This window comes from Cydia pomonella, chromosome 6 (genome assembly GCF_033807575.1).
Source record: "Cydia pomonella isolate Wapato2018A chromosome 6, ilCydPomo1, whole genome shotgun sequence".
NCBI classification, from domain to species: Eukaryota; Metazoa; Arthropoda; class Insecta; order Lepidoptera; family Tortricidae; genus Cydia; species Cydia pomonella.
Window position 1 is genome coordinate 14,238,024 of NC_084708.1, and position 21,450 is coordinate 14,259,473.

The 21,450-nt window shown below is 39.2% G+C and overlaps 1 protein-coding gene across 1 annotated transcript in view; it reads right to left on the reverse strand.

Moving 5' to 3' along the window:
• The window catches only part of LOC133519046 (zinc finger protein 423 homolog), a 127,215-nt gene that overhangs the window by 60,901 nt on the left and 44,864 nt on the right, over positions 1–21,450 (reverse strand). The window contains exon 4 of the mRNA XM_061852918.1: positions 16,062–16,106. Within this exon, the coding sequence (XP_061708902.1) occupies positions 16,062–16,106 (45 nt within the window). The remainder of the gene's footprint in view (positions 1–16,061; positions 16,107–21,450) is intronic.

The following is a 21,450-nucleotide window of genomic DNA, read 5'->3' on the forward strand; positions in this document are numbered from 1 at the left end:
ATAGTGTTTTTTATTTCATTGTTATTAATAGTTTATAAAGGCTGAGTACTGGGTACACAAAGGCTGCTTACTGGATTTTAGAGGCTGACTACTGGAGAAAAGTGCCATTTTTTGTTTAATCTTAATTATAGATATTATAAAGAGGATTGTTATTTTTTGACATACTTTGTTTTAAAACTATAATAAACACTTGATCTAACCATGTTATGCGTTTATTTATCCGACTAATCCTGTAGAAACGTCGAGAGTACAAACTTTAAAAATGCGTTATAAGGCTGACTACTGGTGCCTTTACCCTAGTAAGCATATAAAGTACGTCAGGATTTAATTATTTCGATTTTAAAGCCAAACGTTCATCTTCTGGGAGTTGTCATCTTTTGGTATTACTACCCTAGTTACATTTAGAAAGTTTTCTTTGGCGATTTACTCGTATATGACAAGACATTTCCGTCGGTATAGAAAAAAAACAGCAAAAATTTTAAAAAAATAGGCGCGAAGGGTTATCTTCGCATACAAAATTTTAATAACGCGCCTTTTTCTACTGACAAAGTTGTTTTATCTTGTCACTTATCACAGCGATAATATTATATGACTAGCGGCTTTCATATCGATTGTCACTGAGAAAAAATACGAAATGGCACAAAAATCAAATTCCAGTACTTACCTTACACGTAGGACTAGAATTTATCAGATGAACTTTTTTAACTCCCCCAGCCCAAGCCGAAAAGTTCACCTGAAATTAGCTGTACTTTATACGGCTCTTCATATTCAGTCTTACATTCCCATACACTATGAGTACCTACATTAGGATCAATAAAAGAAACTTTTTCCGTGTTCAAAGGACTGCTCGCTAGTAAGTTAATTCCTTAGTTTTCCGCTAGATGTCGTAGCGTGCCTGAGGAAAACTCCACCCTAACGTAAGCCACCCGGCGACAACAGCTTTTATACATCTGTTAACAGAGTGCGCTGAAGTGCAGTTGATTTTATAATTTATAAGTATTTCATGCAGATAAACGGAACAAAGTTTTGTACTATCGTACATTAATATCTTACTTTTACTGTATATTATTTAATAAGGCGACAACTTCGCGGTTCCTTTTTTGTAAACCTCAATGCTAATACTGACTGATTGTAATCAATTCACGTTAGTGCAAATACGACAGAGATGAGCATGTTACGATGTCCGGTAGCAGGCGGCAAAGATGAAGGTGCTTCAGATGCAATCACGGCCACTGCGACACCTCCCCGCCGCGGCCACGATCTTTGCATCAAATCGCTGATAAATATTGCGTTTATCTCTCAATTACTTGTCGGTGAGAGTGTTAGGGTTTTTTTAATAAAGTTTAGTGACAATGGTTGATAGTGCGGGCTCGGATAGCACGGCACGACACGCAATGTTCCCACGGCGCCGCTTTCCCTGGGCGACCCCGCCGCGACGACGGTATTGTTGCTGCCCCGTTAGCTGCTCGCAATCTGGTTCTCTTACACGCAACTCCATAACCCATAATTCATTCGATCTTTGTCTCTCTTCAGTAAAAAAAGCATGGTGCGAGAGTGACAGCTATAATAATAATGTTGTCGATTTTTTATTTACTGGAAGTCGCATCGCTGTCTTGACTACTCCACCACAGTATAAGGAGTATAGCAGTAATCTTTCTCCGAATATTTAGGAACGTTAAGTTCGATGTTAAAATCTCAGACGGAACTACTACTTGTCCCTACGATTTTTATGAATTAATTTAGGCTAACTGTGTCCCGTAACTGTGTCCTGTAACTTGGTATCATCTGCTGTGGTTTGAAGATAGACCACTCTTTCTAAAGCTACTCTGGCATCGCGCACTGCTGTGACCACTCAACCGCCATTTGCCGAATAACAATCGCAACAGTTACGGTCTTGATCAAACATTAGCTAAGGCGCACCGCATTCAAACGAGTGATCGTTCAAGGTGAAAATCGATGCCCATCATGATTTCACGCCACTGATGACGTTTTCTCTGCTATTTTAGAATTACGGAGTGAAGCTCTAATTGTACAATCATTTATTCAGATTACATTCCTGCACAACTGTTTTTTTTTATCATTTTTAAGGCAGATTTGAAAAGCGCATCATGTATAACAATAGACAAAGGATTAGCCGCCCGGGCCAGCGACAAATCGAACGACTATGCCTCTAGATATTTACATCAATTGTGTAGACGAAAATGAGTACGCCGTCAAAAAGTCTTAAGAACTTACAATTACAAGTTTTAAGAACTTCGAGTATGTTACTAAATTCGAAAACTTCTTACAGCGCGTGATAAATTTTGAATTGACCTATCAGAAAGTTGGCCAAGCTCACGGATTTGGGAGAACGGTATCTCTGTCCATGCATAGTTAAGTGCATCTGTGTCAAGTGTCGACGCAATATCCTAGCTTCCCGAGGGGTTGGTGCTTGTCGATTTAACTCCATGGCCGGTCCGCAAGTTCGAGAACAAACAATTGCCGGGTCTATTATGTGATGTGGTTCTCGCGGCAGTGTTCATGCATAGATAAAGAGGCTCTCCCGCGTCGCGTTTGGATGCGCTCCCTGGAGTCCGCCGCGCGTCTTGAGATATTACTGCTTTCGCCTTCATGACAACTCCTATCTGTCGGAATACGAGAACAACTTCACGGCTTTTCAGTAAATTTAGTTAGAAAATTGCAATTGACCAATTAAGAGACTTTTTGGATTAGCAGTATGTTTTTTAAGTGGTTGGAAATATAATTTTACTACCAGACAATAGAAATTTCGTCAACTAGAAGACAATTTAAAGAAATCTCCGAGATATATAACACCTTATTTTTGTTAATGTCCTATTCATTTCATTCATTCTTATAATAAAAAAAAGCGGCCAAGTCGGACTCGCCCACGAAGGGTTCCGTACCATTTATACGTCTCAGATGGTACGGAACCCTTCATGCGCGAGTCCGACTCGCACTTGGCCGCTTTTTTTTCTATTTTTGTGTAAACATCTTAATGCGGTTCATAGAATCCATCTACTTACCAAGTTTGAACAGTTATAGCTCTTATAGTTTCGGAAAAAAGTGGCTGTGGCATAAACGGACAGACAGACGGACATGACGAATCTATAAGGGTTCCATTTTTTGCCATTTGGCTACGGAACCCTAAAAATGGTAATTTGTTAATTTCTTCGAAACCGCTACACCGGTTGTTATGATACTTTGTACACTGATTCTAAATATCCTAATGCATATGTACATTTCGGCTTTGTCCAATGGCTAGGGACACACTGTATACCTAACACTACACATAACAATATATAAGACAAATTTTATACATTTATATCTAGGTCAAAGACTAGGACAAGTACAGAAATATCCAATTTAAATACGAGTAATAATAAAAAAAACAGGTCACAAGTAAGAATTAACATATTAATATTCAGATTTCGGGTACTTATTAGCTTTTATCTTTTAATTTTTTGGAACGAAGTTCCTTATCGGACGGGTGGCGAATGGAGGCTAGGCGAAAAAAGTGAAGATTTTCTACTAAGCGAGTGTGAAACTCGAGCTAAGCGTACTTCGGTTTCAGTTTATACAAAAATGTTTTCTCATGTTTAGTACTTACTCCCTGCCTGTAAGTCGCATTTCTGAACTGATTTGGGAGCAGTTTCGATAGTTATTATCTTGTCAATTAAGTTTTTTATTTCTTTGTTAGTCAATAATATACATAGTGTTTATTTAGTCACCTGCAATAATTTACGGAGTGAATATAGGTCATACTGAGCCACTTTTTCTATGAGACCAACCCTGAGTCGCCAAAAATTTTGGCTGTTTCATACATTTTGGTTGTCTGACCTTGACATTTTCTATGGGAGAGTCAAAATTTTTTTCGCGATTTCGGGGCTGGTCCCATAGTAAATGTTGCTCAGTATGCTTTTTAGCATCATGTAAATTATTGCAGGTGACTAAACAAACAGCCTGTATTACGTTTATCAATAATAATATACTTCGTTCCAACCGAGTGTCTGTCTGTCACACTCACACACTTTTTGTCTATTAGCATTTAGCCTCTTAAAATAGGTAGGTACCTCTTACTGATACTAAGCATATTCTTAAGACCCTAATACTGCTGGGACTTGGTGGATGGTGCCTATAAATCCCCATAAATGGCATTATACCGGAGACGACCGTCATATATCTCCATACATATGTAATATAGAAAAAAGGCTTACTAAATACCCTATAATTCTTAACCCCCTTATTCATAAACGTCTACTAAAGTTGACAAGCCGCTAATAATCGTTTGTCCCTTTCCATCATACCAACACGTCGGAATACATACACATATACCTACGTTAGTAGACGTTTATGAATAAGGTGGTAAATATACATCTGTTTGTCTCCAACGAAAATGTCGTCCCCTGGTATTGTTATGCCCAAAACATACCTAGTTGGGTCTGGATTCAGAGTTGTCTTCTTATCTAATCAACCATAGTCCACAATGGTAACGACTATCAGGCCAATTCAGAAAACATAATTTGATACTGATCTAACATGGATCTGACATCATTCCAATATGAGATGGTTACAATCTCCTTTAGAGGACCTGCTGAATTGCGTATTATATCAATTATCAACCAAAATTATCACTTTTGACACTGACAGATCAGTATCAGATCAGTATCATATTGTAATGAGATTTAACTAAACTTTAAATGAGATTTAACTAAAAATTCTAATTGGCCTGTCAATCATGATTACGATGACATTACCATGATTCGTCATGAAAGTTTGCTATTCAAAATTACCGTAAGTTGACATTAAAGTTATTGTTTTACATAGAGAACGCATGTCAAAAATAAACCCCCAAAGTACGCTTAAGAATCGCGAATTGTTATAATGCGACATATCCGCAACGGTCTGCATATAATCTTAAAGTTTAATTGAGCAGACGACAGAAGTGGCAGCAGTGCTCCGCCCAACCGGGACCGCACCGAGATTGGCCCACTGCCCCCGAGAAGCACTACATCTGAAATATGCATATCTTCATCACATCGCAAATAACTATTTCCATAATTTTTATTCTGGCATCAAATTGCATCTGACTCGTATGAGATTGAAAGTTCTGTCCCAATTAAATTGAGATTTAATTTCATTAGACATGTTTTAGAGGTTGGGATGTTTACCACCTCGAGCATCCCCCGTACCGCCCGAAACCGTCAGCTCTATATTATCTTCCTACAATCTCCAAGTGGCGTACGTGAATGCCTGAATCTATTCATACGCCGCAATTCACCATAGAAACAATGACCGTACCCTTCAGAGCGCCCGAGTGAAAGAGCTCAAAACAAAAAATTTAAACATAGGTTCTTAGGAACCCTTTGGCAAGGCAATCGAATGCTTAAAACATTGGAATCGAATATGAGCCGGTGGTGGCGGTGTGTGAGGGTGAATGGTGAATGGTGGCGAGACAATGGCTGGCGGAGTGGCGCAGCCGCAGCGGCGGGTGTCGTGTGTCGGAGGCCCGTGGTCGCCCACGCCTCGCACCGCGCCCGCCGCTCCGACACACGATATCGCCTTTTTATTTCATAATTCCTATACAATAAACATGCTGCAAAGGCGTAGGGCAAAGACAATGCGCCCGGAGGTAAAAAACCGCTCGGAAACCCTTTATATCCAATTTATTGTCTCAAAATAAAATCGGGTGCAAATTAAAATAAAGTAGTATTGAATTCTACCGCCGAGGCCCTTACAGCCAGCCGTTTTATATTCAAATGGTGATCAAATATGAATAGCCGAGATTATTTAGATTAGTCCCAAAGTAAAAGGAAGTAGAACGGTAGTCGTGTATACGTGTGTCGTTTTTGAAACTGTTAATGGAGACGCAGTGAATTCGATGGATTATTAGTCCATACCGACTCGGCGCGCCCAGTAGGCGCCAATAAATTTGTGGGAGGCTTATCGAGATTGGCGATCCCGAGTAATGTGTGTTTCGGGTAATCAGATGTGCGCTTACGAAGTTTTAATTCCCGGCGCTGGAGTGCGCGAGGGGGGGAGGGTCCGGCGCCGACGCCGATATCGCATATAAAAAGGTTGCGGATCGCTCGCTCCTCCATCCGGCGATTGGCTAGGCGGCGCCCGCTGGTCCCCGGGGCCCTATACGAGAAGCGAAATGGGCCCCAGAACACCCATAAGAGAGCGACCCCGCCCGCCACGGCCGAATAATTAGGGCTCTTTGTTTAGATAGCGGCAATTTTATTTGGGAGCGAGCGGGCGCTGGGGACGTCTTCGGCCATTCCAACCGCCCGATATTAATAAGAAACGTGTACATGTGCGAGTTCGCTTCAACCTTCGCCAAAGGATAAGAATGCCGTTGTACTTATTTTATAATTTGCCATTAGGATTGAATACGGCTAAAACCTTTCAAAAATAAAATTGTGTACCAAAATATTATAATCGAATAAGATGCCATTATTTACACTATGTATTGGCAGAAACAGTTTGAAAAGTGTGGATTACTCCACCGCGTATTCATAGAGAAGAAAAGGGGAACGCCAACGTTCACCAAGCAATATCACATAAATAATGCAACCAACAAAATTGGGATTTTGATTTGTTTTCTTCGAAACTTTTGCCTATTTGTCTTTGCTATGAACGTACTGTGAGGACAATAGTCCGATTCTTTTGTTCCCACTTAACTTTTATACTTTAGTTATAACTTGAGAGAATAAAATTAATGAGGTGAATAATTTTATGGTAAACGCATTTCAGTTTTGGTTTTCATTCGGCATTAGAAAACTTTGAATTTGCTTCAAACACGCCTCTTAGAAGATAAAGTCTAAGTGAAATGATCTTATAATGTATAAATATAGGTAATAAACAATGACTGTGCGGAATTGAGAAACTATAAAAGAAAATGTAGCGCAAAATTTCGGAGTTAGTTTAAAATTAATTCCATTCAATATGAACCTCAAGAGTGTAAAAGAAAGTTGGCGAAGCGGCGTGCTGGTATCCAATTACAAGATAGACTGCATAATGGTGTTGTCGGGTCTCGGGTCTCGGGCGCAGCACTCCGCGGGGGCGCGGGCACCTCGCCTTTGTCTCGTCTCCGCAAACTTGCCATAAATGTTAATATGGGATCTCTTCACATTTGAATATCTATTTCTTCGCGAGGCCCGTTCGTTAACGCGGCCTTGAATTTTAAATTTTATCGTCGCAACGGGAGCGCGGCAGATGAGGTGCGCGCCTACGTGCGCTCCCCGAGAAAATAACCGAGGAAAACTTCTTTTTGTTTGTCTTCTTTTTGTTGTAAAGTGAAATAGATGATGACATGCCTATTACGAATCCCCAAGATTAACTTTGTAATGACCGCATATCTTCTTCCTCGCGTTGTCCCGGCATTTTGCCACGGCTCATGGGAGCCTGGGTTCCGCTTGACAACTAATCCCAAGGTTTGGCGTAGGTACTAGTTTTTACGAAAGCGACTGCCATCTGACCTTCCAACCCAGAGGGTAAACTAGACCTTGTTGGGATTAGTCCGGTTTCCTCACGATGACCGCATATAATATGTAATAAAGGCGCATAAACAAGATACTTAATATATTTTAGGAATGAAAAATTATAGATGTCAATTTAGGTCAGTTAACTCAGTTTATACTTAGCTTCGTGGTTAGATACTTAATAAAAAATGCTATAGATATATATTTCATTTTACAACATAATACTTTAACGTCTTTAACAACTGAAAAAGTATTAATGCCCAATAACACGCACATATTTACTTTATTGTGTAATGTGTAATCCATCATTCTTAAGGAAGTGTTTCTCATTTAAGCATTTGAGATACTAATTTGCAAATGCAACGAAGTGTGAATGTCGGACAGTTTAATTACTAATTGTCTCGTTCTCAGTTCCAATGTCAGCCACGGTGTTGCTTCCAAAATCCATAGCTTCGTCGCCAGATTCGCGACTTAGACAAGACTTGAGATCCCTTGCCTTAATATAAGACGTGTATCAGAAAATACTTAATTAAGAGAAAAGCGGGCGTTTTCAGATTTGAGAAACAAAACAAAGTTTTGTAAATTCAAGAAGAAGAAGGAGACGTTATTTGTCGTACGGTATTGTTTCTGCGCTTATTGATGTCAGATTCATATACTTAGTATGTCTTTTGTGTAGAACTTAACTAATCGCTAGAATATAAAAAGAAAGATAACAATTACACATAGGTATAGTATAGACTCTGTTCGCTAAGAGAAGAGTCATAGAATGAATTGGTTGGTCCCTTATATTTTCCGAATTTTATTTATACAAATTTTGACCAACGTGCCTCATCATGTACATATTATTTTAGGCAATCCTATTGATATATGTTCAGGAACATATGTTATTTGATAAAATATAAGTTTCAACCGGTAAACAGATCAGTGACGGTCGACCTTACTTGGCATCTTAGACCATTAGGATGCCTTGTGGATTACAACTTTCTACTTATCCTTTGCTTAAATACACAGAAAACCGCCTAGGGGTTGGTCTGTGGCTTAAATAGCTTTACCAATCCCGGTTCAGTTCCGCTGGAACCGTAAATAGAAAAAGAGGCAGAAGAAAAATCGCAAACCAGATGCTTAGTCGTTGATAGATGTCGCGAGCCGCGGGCGCCCGGGCCCGCCATGTGACGACGCGGTCAGCGGTGATGATCGGAAAGTTTGGCGGCATTTGAATACGCCCCCACCACCCTGTCTGACCCTCAATTATTGAAAATGCATTCCAGTCCGCGCCCCGCGCCGTCCCATCGCAAATGCACATTTTAAACTGCACCTGATTGCAGAGTCGTGTTACTATTCCAACCAAAAGTCGTGCTGTCGCTTTATTTCACCCGACAATTGGCTTTAAAGCTCCGGTTATAACTTTTAGATCGATATCAATATCAACGATGAATATTCTTCTAATAAGCGGCACAGAGATCAAGAACGGACAGTGTGATCAAACCTAAGAACACTTGTAGAATCGAATGTCTGAAATTGTATCTCTTACCTATTGGGATATTTATCTTCTTTTTCTTCCTCGCGTTGTCCCGGCATTTTGCCACGGCTCATGGGAGCCTGTGGTCCGCTTGACAACTAATCCCAAGATTTGGCGTAGGCACTAGTTTTTACGAAAGCGACTGCCATCTGACCTTCCAACTCAGAGGGTAAACTAGGCCTTGTTGGGATTAGTCCGGTTTCCTCACGATGTTTTCCTTCACCGAAAAGCGACTGGCAAATATCAAATGATATTTCGTACGTAAGAGCCCTTAATCCTTGGAGCGTTCTCCGATTTCACGAAATAACGCTCGATAGATGGCGTTGGCGCTCGGTACGCGAGCGCCGGCAACGCGACGCGCGTTTCAATGCAGACTAGAATAATCTTGATAGTTTTCAATATAATTTCAAGCAACATTAATTTTAGTGTCATATGATATCATATGGGCACTCTTTATTTTATTGTATATGCACAGTAGTTTTTTTTATTATGTACACTACTACTAAGTGTACAGACTACAGAGTGTACTATAACCCTTGCTCTTTATTCTGTCTCTTTCACACCAATGGAAAATGAAGAAGTTACTAAATGACTGCAGGTATAAATAAAGTATATTAGTGCGATAGAGAGACAGATAGTGTTTCGTTGTCGTATCGTAAACGATTGGCATGTTGGCCACACACTTGCTTAGTGCCTAGCCAAAATACCAATCGTTTGCGTATATTAGTGCGATAGAGAGAGAGTAGTGTTTCGTTGTCGTATCGTAAACGATTGGCATGTTGGCTACGCACCCATGATACCTAGCCAAGAAGCCAATCTATTGCGCATATTAGTGCGATAGAGAGACAGATAGTGTTTCCTTGTCGTATCGTAAACGTTTGGCATGTTGGCTACGCACCCATGCTGCCCAGCCAAGATGCCAATCGTTTGTGCATATTAGTACGAGAGAGAGACAGATAGTGTTTCGTTGTCGTATCGATTGGCATGGTGGCTACGCACCCATGCTGCGTAGTCAAGATGCCAATCGTTTGCGCACATTAGTGCTATAGAGTTTCAGTGTTATTTGAAATCACGTTAGGGTTTGTATTATTATTTTTGACCCGAATGAAGTCCATCCAGGTTCTTATGATGGAGTCAGGAGTTGGTCACCAGAACTCCTAATCTACTCATTATAATTCCATCGTGCTTGGGCTCAAAAGATTTGCCCTAACGAACACCATCGATCTAGATGAGGTCCAGGGTCTCATGACGGAGTCAGGAGTTGGTCACCAGAACTCCCCAGAACTCCTAATCTACTCATCATAACTCCATCGAGTTTGGGCTCAATAGATTTACCCTGATGAGCACCATCAATCTAGATGAAGTCCAGGGTCTCATGATGGAGTCAGGAGTAGGTCACTAGAACTCCTAATCTACTCATTATAATTCCATCGTATTCGAGCTCAATAGATTTGCCCTGACGAGTACCATCGATCTAAATGAAGTCCAGGGTCTCATGATGGAGTCAGGAGTTGGTCACCAGAACTCCTAATCTACTCATTATAATTCCATCGTGTTTGGGCTCAAAAGATTTGCCCTGACGAGTACCATCGATCTAGATGAAGTCCAGGGTCTCATGATGGAGTCAGGAGTTGGTCACCATAATTCCTAATCTACTCATCATAACTCCATCGTGTTTGGGCTCAATAGATTTGCCCTCACGAGCACCATCAATCTAGATGATGTTCAGGGTCTCATGATGGAGTCAGGAGTTGGTCACTAGAACTCCTAATCTACTCATTATAATTCCATCGTGTTTGGGCTCAAAAGATTTGCCCTGACGAGTACCATCGATCTAGATGAAGTCCAGGGTCTCATTATGGAGTCAGGAGTTGGTCACCATAATTCCTAATCTACTCATCATAACTCCATCGTGTTTGGGCTCAATAGATTTGCCCTCACGAGCACCATCAATCTAGATGATGTTCAGGGTCTCATGATGGAGTCAGGAGTTGGTCACTAGAACTCCTAATCTACTCATTATACTTCCATCGTGTTTGGGCTCAAAAGATTTGCCCTGACGAGTACCATCGATCTAGATGAAGTCCAGGGTCTCATGATGGAGTCAGGAGTTGGTCACCAGAACTCGTAATCTATTTATCATAACTCGATCGTGTTTGGGCTCAATAGATTTACTCCGACAAGCACCATCAAATTACCATTATGATGAATAGACTAGGAGTTCTGGTGATCAACTCCTGAGTCCATCATGAGACCCTGGACCTGATCTAGATTGATGGTGCTCGTCAGGGCAACTCTATTGAGCCCATACACGATGGAGTTATGATGAGTAGATTAGGAGTTCTGGTGACCAACTCCTGACTCCATCATGAGACCCTGGACCTCATCTAGATCGATGGTGCTCGTCAGGGCAAATCTTTTGAGCCCAAACACGTTGGAATTATAATGAGTAGATTAGGAGTTCTAGTGACCAACTCCTGACTCCATCATGAGACCCTGGACTTTATCTAGATTGATGATGCTCGTCAGGGCAAATCTATTGAGCCCGAACACGATGAGGTTATGATGAGTAGATTAGGAGTTCTGGTGACCAACTCCTGACTCCATCATGAGACCCTGGGCCTCATCTAGATCGATGGTGTTCATCAGGGCAAATCTATTGAACCCAAACACGATGGAGTTATGATGAGTAGATTAGGAGTTCTGGTGACCAGCTCCTGACTCCATCATGAGACCCTGGACCTCATCTAGATTGAAGGTACTCGTCAGGGCAACTCTATTGAGCCCAAACACGATGGAGTTATGATGAGTAGAGTAGGAGTTCTGGTGACCAACTCCTGACTCCATCATGAGACCCTGGACCTCATCTAGATCGATGGTGCTCATCAGGGCAAATCTTTTGAGCCCAAACACGTTGGAATTATAATGAGTAGATTAGGAGTTCTAGTGACCAACTCCTGACTCCATCATGAGACCCTGGACTTTATCAAGATTGATGATGCTCGTCAGGGCAAATCTATTGAGCCCGAACACGATGAGGTTATGATGAGTAGTTTAGGAGTTCTGGTGACCAACTCCTGACTCCATCATGAGACCCTGGGCCTCATCTAGATCGATGGTGTTCATCAGGGCAAATCTATTGAGCCCAAACACGATGGAGTTATGATGAGTAGATTAGGAGTTCTGGTGACCAGCTCCTGACTCCATCATGAGACCCTGGACCTCATCTAGATTGATGGTGCTCGTCAGGGCAACTCTATTGAACCCAAACACGATGGAGTTATGATGAGTAGATTAGGAGTTCTGGTGACCAGCTCCTGACTCCATCATGAGACCCTGGACCTCATCTAGATTGAAGGTGCTCATCAGGGCAACTCTGTTGAGCCCAAACACGATGGAATTATAATGAGTAGATTAGGAGTTCTAGTGACCAACTCCTGACTCCATCATGAGACCCTGGACCTCATCTAGATCGATGGTGTTCGTCAGGGCAAATCTTTTGAGCCCAAACACGATGGGATTATAATTAGTAGATTAGGAGTTCTGGTGACCAACTCCTGACTCCATCATGAGAACTTGGACTTCATCCGGGTCAAAAATAATAATGCAAACCCTAACGTAATTTCAAGTGAAAATGCGTTTTTCAGAAAATCGCAGCCAAATAACACTAGACCTTACTCATAGTGTTGTGTTCCTGCCGGTGAGTAAGGTTGCCAGAGCTCAACGAGGGGCGGGAGGGGGTTAGGGTCGGCAACGCGCATGTAACTCCTCTGGAGTTGCAGGCGTACATATGCGGGCCGTATGCTTGTTTGCCACCGACTTAGTATTAAAAAAAAAGTAACACTGAAAATCCATCAATAAGCGAGTCTGTTAGGCATACTGTAAAAAATGAACTTTTATTAAGATTTTCTAATCGCAGTATATAGCACTTCTCGGAACTCCGTAGCTGATTACGATCGCAACGAATGCCTGACAATCGAGCACAGGTCCGTCCTCTAAGCGCGCTCCGCGCGGACTGAGAGCGGGGCGTCGCTGCTGCGTGATTTATACGTGTTTAAAAAAAATATAAATTTACGGCAATGTAGGTCCCATAGTTACGATTTTTTTTTTATAGGTTAACATAAAGTTACAGTTTGCTATAATATTATTTTTAAAGCAAAATATGCGTACAATTTGCGGAAATAAAATATAATAAAACCCTGTTTTCGCCAAAAAAATGAAGAAAACTCGGAAGGTATTTTATCAGTTTTTTCAAATGAATCTTCGATTGTTAATCATTCCAGCCCCTCGTACGAGATATGTTGAATCAAATTGTAGTCATTCATGTACCAAATGATTCTTGTTTATAGCAAAATTGAGAACCGAAACGCCACATCTCACTGCAAAATTTGGAAAAGACTCCCAAAAAACCTCATTAAAAAAGAGGTTTAAAAGAGAAAATGAAAATTTGAACTGTTGGAGCCCCTAGTTTAGGAAACGATTATTTAAGTACGTTATCAGTTTTTGAATAAATACTAATAGTTACGTCGTAATCTTGAATGAAAAAGGAAGCATTTTACAAAATACGCTCGTCTGTAGGAATAAGGACTCGTAAGTACCGAAAAACTCATTGGTACGAGCCGGGGTTTGAACTCGCGACCACTGGATTGAAAGTCACATGCTCTTACCGATAGGCCACCAGCGCTATTGGGATATTTATCTAGCTTGGATAAAATTGAGAAAGAAGAGAAAAATAACTTGCTATAAGACACGATTTATCCCCGTGATTTCAACCCAATGAAACTTTTATGCAGGTTTTTGCGTGTGATGTAAAAAATTCTTAAATTACGTTTGATTGTGTTAATATAAAATCATTGCAAGTAAAGTAAAAGTAAATACAATCTGTGTAAATCGTGCCTTTAATTTTTGTACTCCATTGGTCCCTTGGGGCACATTTTTATTTTCAGCATTAGCCTGCGGAACATTAGCCACTGACCGTTTAAGGGCAACAGACCAGCCAGGTGGATAATTATAATCTGAAATATTTACAAACATTGTGGTTCTTTGTATATAATATTACGTAAGTAGGTATATTTACCCCATGAAATATATATACTGTGGAACAATATAATACACAATCACTCCCATAAGTACCAATTATGTATATGGAACAAATAGGAAGTGCGACTTAAAAAGGTACTGCAAATCAAGAGATGTTTTTAACTATCTTGTCCATTTAAATAGGTACCTAAGTATAACTAACTTGATTAACAGTTTTTTTTTTTGCTACAGACTAGATTTATTAGCTACGGGCTACGGCGTAGCATTTCTTAGCAAAGAGTAACATATCAGTTGGTAACGCATATACTTAAAAAAGGATAATTTATTTCATTCTTTTTGAAGTCGGTTTACTCTTTTTTTGTAAAATAATCCTAATCTACTCGTCCAAATACGTCTGCTAAGTACGAGTTACTTTTGTTAAGTCTATTTAATTCTTCAACAAATCCATCACTGACCTACTAGCATGAATCGCAACTCCACTCCATACATCTGACGCGACTTCCCTCCTTCCAAGAACCCAACTCATGCTACAAGGTCAGTCTTCATATGCGACATAAACAAGAAAATTCTTCAAGCTTTAAATAAATCGAATGGAAAACCATCTTCTTCAACAGAATTTTATTCAAACGAATAAAGTTCAAACAAAAACACTGGAAAGCTGATGAAAAGCGTGTAAAAAGCATTCCTAATAACTACTTTCGTTTACAAATCGTTATATGAATTAGGAAATAGTGGCAAACATCGAAGGTAGAATAGCCGCCCCCGGCCCGCTAAGTGACGAACGATGTCCACAATTCCGCTCGTCCGTTTTAATTGTGAGTTCAGAAAGGTTCACCCGCAATGCAATTTTAGCTCCACGTTTTCCATCTGACTGAAATCAGCTCTTAAAATACATCACCCCATTAGGTGCCTCATAATTTTAGTAATTTTGCAGTAAGTACCACAGAGATTGCATTGGGTTGGATGAACATTGGTTCTGTATCGTGTTATGTATGATAATACCTAATATTTTATGCCTGACACGTACTCCTTTCATAAATGATCCAATCGAATTTTTGAATTGATAACTTCTAATTGTTCATCTAAGATTTTCCATTATAAGTAGTGAGTTCCTACTAATGAAAATAATTATAGAAAGATCAACTTTTTGTCAGACTTTAGAACCAAGCTTTTAACTAAATTCAAAAAATAGTTTATTTCGCTTAAATAAATTTAAATATTGCATTTAATATCATGACTTCAGAAATCATGGTTTTTTTAACGTCAACAGCAGTCAGTATTTCAAAGAAATGAAACAATTAATACTTATACAAAATATGTGTGATGATACAACAGGCTGCTTCCCCTTTTTGTCTTGGCTAATAAGTAATTTACTTGTATGAAAAGAATAAACATTGTAAATATAAACAAGGTGATAATAATGCTCCGTCACAACTCTGTAAATAAACAAAGCAACACCTAAAGTCGGCCCAAGACGACTCAACTGTAGCAAGCAAAGTACCGAAACGCGTAGCAATTTGGACGCGAAAACTGCGTGTTTCACGTCGTAGACGGTTTAGTGTTGCCAGGAGAGAAACTACGATTCCTCTGAGCGAGGGTATCTGCTCCTCAACTTTATGTTCATTTTATCTTTTCGACTGTATAGCGAAGCGGGGACTTGGCCAAAGGCCCTCCTGGGCTGCGTTAACTGTGCGGCAGGTCCCAACACCCGCATTACACTTTAACACTTTTTTCATTTTCCACTATTCAAATATTAATAACGAGTTCTTTTACTTATGGAGTTATATTTTTTCTTTTAATAAGATAAGATAAAAATAAAAAGATAATCCAAAAGCCCCGGATTGCTGTAGCACTAAGTACTGTTTTTTTTTTGTTGTTTCAGACATCATATTTAAGATATACTTACAACATAAATTATGATTTGTCCTCACTTTCAACTTCCAACTTCATTTTGTTTCCGATATGAGTTTTAGTAAAGTTAGACTTTAGTTTCTTAACTTTAGAATCTTAATGTACCATACCTGATTCCATGCTGTCCGCATCCTCTGATTTAATATCAATTCCGTCTGAAACAAACAAACAACAAGTTTAAAATAGTGATGTTTAAATAAATAAAATGTATTCGTTGTTTCTGGACATTTTTCGCTACTCGCATAAAATAAATTCAAATTAGGCCAGATTTTGAAGGTGAAATGTAATCTATTTGAAAACCTTGTGACAAAAAAAAATTAAAAAATACTTAAACCATTAGCGACATATGTAAGTTTGGGGCTGTCATATATTTGTTTTCCTTACTTTACTTCTTAACATCGACTGATACTTGTTGGAACCAACCGTACTTCTTAAGTAAAACTGTAAAAATATAAAATGGAGATTGGGACATATGTAAGTTTGGGACTGTCATATATTTGTTTTCCTTACTTTACTTCTTAACATCGACTTCTACTCGTTGGGACCAACCGTACTTCTTAAGTAAAACTGTAAAAATATAAAATGGAGATTTCATTTTTTATTTCCTCAGCAGAGTTGTGTCGTCGTGTGTGTGGCCTGGAGCCCCGAGGCGCGGTCGCGGTTGCGGCGGCCTCTAATCCACTTGCGACTCCGGCACGCTCCCAACACTTTTCCGACTGTTTTAAATTCCTAATTCGGATAGGTGATCCAGTTTAAACTTTCTAGTCCAATTTAAGTAGTTCGACGTCCACTTGAATTTGTTGCCAATATTTGTAGTATATAGGCTGCATATACCTTTATGATTAGGCTTAGGATTCTTCGGAACAACCGGACACATACTTAAAACTGTAATTGATACGATTACGGAATTAAGTTCTGGAATAAATATTTTTCCAGATTTTTAACATATTGCCCAACCTCAGTCTGATTTGAAAACCGATCTACATGACAAAATAAAAAGATTATCTTATAAAAAAAAAACTAGATAAGGATTAAGGAGTAAATATTCTTGTTCATTATAAATTCTTCATAATTGAAAACAATTGGATTCAAATCGGTAGTTTTCTTGGCCCACAAGTCACTTGGCATACGACAGATGTGCCCGGTGCAGTCCCAATTAAGCTTAGATGCTAATAAACAATGTTACTTAGAAAAAAATACAAGTAACGCTATATCATTAAATTCTAACCACTGTGTCAGCTGTGCTCGCAGCCTCGTTTGGTCTACGCCATCAACAATTCCCCGCTTTGGGCGAGATTCGAAATCGCAGTGCCTACTGACTTAACAGTTGAGTTATACCGCATAACCATATTAACTAGGTACCTGTTTATTGCAACAGTTTACCTAACATCAAGTCTCCTTCCAGGGTGTAAGATTGCAGGTGGATATTAGGTAATAACTCTTGGAAGCCTAACGTGCCCGCGAGCCCGAGCCCGGGAGACTGTTACCCAACGCCGCGATGCAGCCGCTCTACTAACACTATGCTTTCAAACCACAGGATAAGGATGCGGAAATATATTACGTGCATGTTTTAAATGAAGTGTTTTCGTAGACAATAATAGAAAACCCTTATATTTACGCCATGTGCGTCCGTCCGTCTGTCTGTCAGTATGTCCGTCAATCAGTGCCCTCTGTATACATACTATAAATCTGTAATTTGGCATAGGGTACCTTTATCAATCACGCCGATACAGAGGTAATAAAATACAATCTAAAAAACGAAATAGGATACCTAAACGTAATATATAGTAGTAGCACAGTAGCAGTGGGGCAACACTCCTACTTTCGGGTATTCTCGGCTCCTTGCGGCTCAACATTGCTCCGAGCAATTATTATGGTTGGCACAACTGGACGTCTATAGGCGTGCACGACCACAGATAAAATAATGACTTGAATTTGGACAACCCTAAATAACCGAATGGGATAGTGCCATACATTAGAACGGGACATCATGATTCGTCCCTGGATCGCTGTCAAACTTCGGTTTTGTAGGAAGTGTCATTTCTGTACGGTAGTACTATTATTTATTCTGTGGTAGTAGTGTGGTAGTAGTAGATTAAATTACGGTAAAGGGCAAAAAGCTAGCACTTTTTAGAAGAGGTTGGTAAGTCGTCAAAACTCTGAATACTATGAGATAAATGTATATATATATTTAGTTACCTAACAACAATATATTGAACTCGTAAACACAGTCTAGCTACAAAATCAATTAAATTATATTAATTATTATTGTACAATAAGGTAGTCGATTAAATACGAATACTGGCAGTATTAGTAGCGCCTGAATAGTGTAAGATAATAGAAGACAGGCAAGGGGCCTGTGCAACATTAATGATCGCAGGCGCCGCTCATTGCCGCGATTGGGTCTTGTGAATTAGTAACCCGCACGGGACCCGCGGCCGCGTGCCGAGCCGGCACGGAATTAATCATAATAAGAGTAGACTACATATACCTGTCTATTGTATAGTATGTTCGTAAAATTAATGATTGCCGATTTTACTTGATCCCTTTGACCGGCGTCTCAACGCATTGATGGAAAGCCATCTTCCTTCCACAAAACATAAAGAAGGAAGTACTTATAGCTTTGCCATTCTAGCGAAATAAAGGTACTTTTTCTATGAAATTCCATTTCTGAAGAAAACATTTACCTCTAACTATATCTTAGCAAATCACTTTGATTTTAATGTCGATCGCTTCAGCATAATACCTATATTCTAGGTTTATAGGTTTCGCTTTTAAAAAAATGCCATTTGATGTCAACTTGCTGATCGAGTCTGTGACAAGTACATCATTTAACGAGTATTTCTGTACCTTTTATAGGTCTACTAATTACATGTTTTTTATATTATTATAGGTACCTTAAATAATAATAATTATGAATACGGGTGTAAAATGTTTAATATAATTATAATAAAACTATCATACACTTGCCATAATGCCATTTGATTCCTGATATAATGAATTTTACCACACCAGCTGGCAAAGGCTCTCTTGTGTTCAAAAACTGGTGAGAAAGTTGCATTTTTTCCACATGTGTGGCAAAGTTGCAGAGGCAAATTTTGAGTTATTTCCTTATGTTGGCTGGTAGCATAGACTTTTTAATGATGATTTTGATTGATAAATATTTATTTTGAATGGATTTGGTTTGATTTTGTTTGATATATTACAGTTAGTATTATCCTTGCGTAGGCGTGTTGAAATATTTTGTGTTTTACTCGGTGGTAAAATTTGTTTAAACCTCGTGCGTGGAATTGAAACTTTCGCAATCTCAAAATTCAAAAATTTTACCACGAGCGTAGCGAGTGGTTTAAATAGTGTTTTGCTTGCTCGGGTATCAATATTAGCACGAGAGTTACACAACAACTTTGCCCCCTTGTAAAACAAATAACTATTAGAGTGTTAAGACCTATCTTAACAAGTTTAGGTATTAGCATACCTAAATACCTACTTACCTAATCTAGATAGATTAAGTCTCTCTATCGTCGGTAGGTGGCACCACCTATGAAATGTACCTAATTAACCTCTTTAAGGTGACATCTACCGAAAACTTGTGTACTTGCTCTCTAAGCTTAGCCATATCAATGTATGCAATAGTTCATAAACAATCCATAGTGTGGCGCTGTACGCGACTATATAAGCTTCTACATGTGTATAGATTAAATCACTTTTTTCAACTAGCCTTCTGTTAACATTAAATATAAATATTGTAATTATCTGCTTTGATTCGGTCTCCATCACCTCCAACGCTGAACATAGAGTATGTAACAATTATGTACATATTAGATTAGACGAAGTGTAACTATAACCATTAAATATGCCAAGAAATCATGATAAACGTATGTCTTTGATGTAGTTATAATTTGGGCAACCGAACAGTCATTTTAGTATCTGAAATTTAAATACAGAAATTACAAAGGCCACCTTAGATTATTAGTCCGTTTGAAGTACCTACTGACGGTATTGTTTGACTTTCGAAAGATTAAAATACTTTCTCATATATATGTATGTTATCTAATGTGTGGAGAGCAGAGTTCAGGTGTACAGTTCGTCACGATGGAGATATTAAATATATCCCGGCGGAGTGGGCGCGGCGGGCGGTCGGAAAGCTCTAAGGCTGCCGCTAGATTTCCCGCGGGAGCCCGTTAATTTTCTGCCGCCTTGAGCATAGTGCCCCCTGGGGGCGCGCTACCTTTCGCGCAGCCATTCAGACTAAAGGTGTTATTCCGACGTACCTGATATGGCCTGGTGCCGCTATACCTCTCCTGAGGAAACTTTTCACGAATAAAAATAACGGCACACGCTCGGAGACTACGTAAACCTCGTTGGTTACTCGATACAGAGCACTCGCACTGCTTCCAGCTCGTTGAGAATGAAAGTTGCGCTTTTAGTTTTTCTTGTTTCTGATTTGCATATAATGTAAAGGTCATCGAATAGCAGGCATGAGTTTAGAGAAAATATTGAAATGCCTGGAAAGTTAGAAGCCCAGCGGTCGAACATCATTAAAAAGTTTCCCTGCAAGTTAGTGGGGCTTCTGTCACGTGTGTTGTTGGCTTGTGTCACCAGTTCATGAACACTGCAAATTGTAGTTCACGGACTTTGTTCGATTACAAATATTACAATGTTTCTGCGTTTTGTAATAAAAATGAAAAATTGCAATATTAAGTGGAACAAATCATAACTAGTTGTCAGACCTTGCTACATCTTAGGTATACACCGTGTTTTTTTTTATTTCCGTTTAGGGTTCAAGGATGCATTCATTAGCTTAAATTAAGTAACTTTCTCAAAGACACCGGTATTCTAATTAACTCCATTTCGGAGATAGTCAAAAATATATTTCTATCTAATGAGGCCCCTATGAACGTGTACACTTGGCTTTGTTTGGGCTTGTTTACGTATTGATTAGTGTTTAGTATGAGTTCACGCATAGCAATATGCAAGTACTATATCGGACGATCGATAATATTGATATGTCAAAGTTTGCAATTGTTTAAGTTAAATAGCATGCCCATGTTACAACAACGCTTTATGCAGCAATTAATAACTTTTACGAAAAAAAAGTGGAAAAAGAGAAAAAAAATGTGAAAAAAAGAAAATATATATATAATTAATTGGCATTCAGTTCCTTAAATGTCCTTACCCAGACCCCGAAGTTAATGGAGTTTAAAAAAAACACCGTGGCCAATAATATGCTAATAACCTATAATCTACAATTCTACATCAATAGATTTAATACACAAGGGCTTGCATATATATATGTTACTGTAAAAACCCGTTTTTGAAAGTCTTAAATTAAATTAATTTTGTATGTTCCAAAGCGATACGGAAAACTAGTATTAACTAGGGAAAACGCGTTTTCAGTAAAAACGAATGTTTACAGTAAGTAACATATAATACAAAGAATGTTAAATGTTAAGCTCGCGAAATTACATGTGTTTATAATATTTTATTTCTGTGAAACAT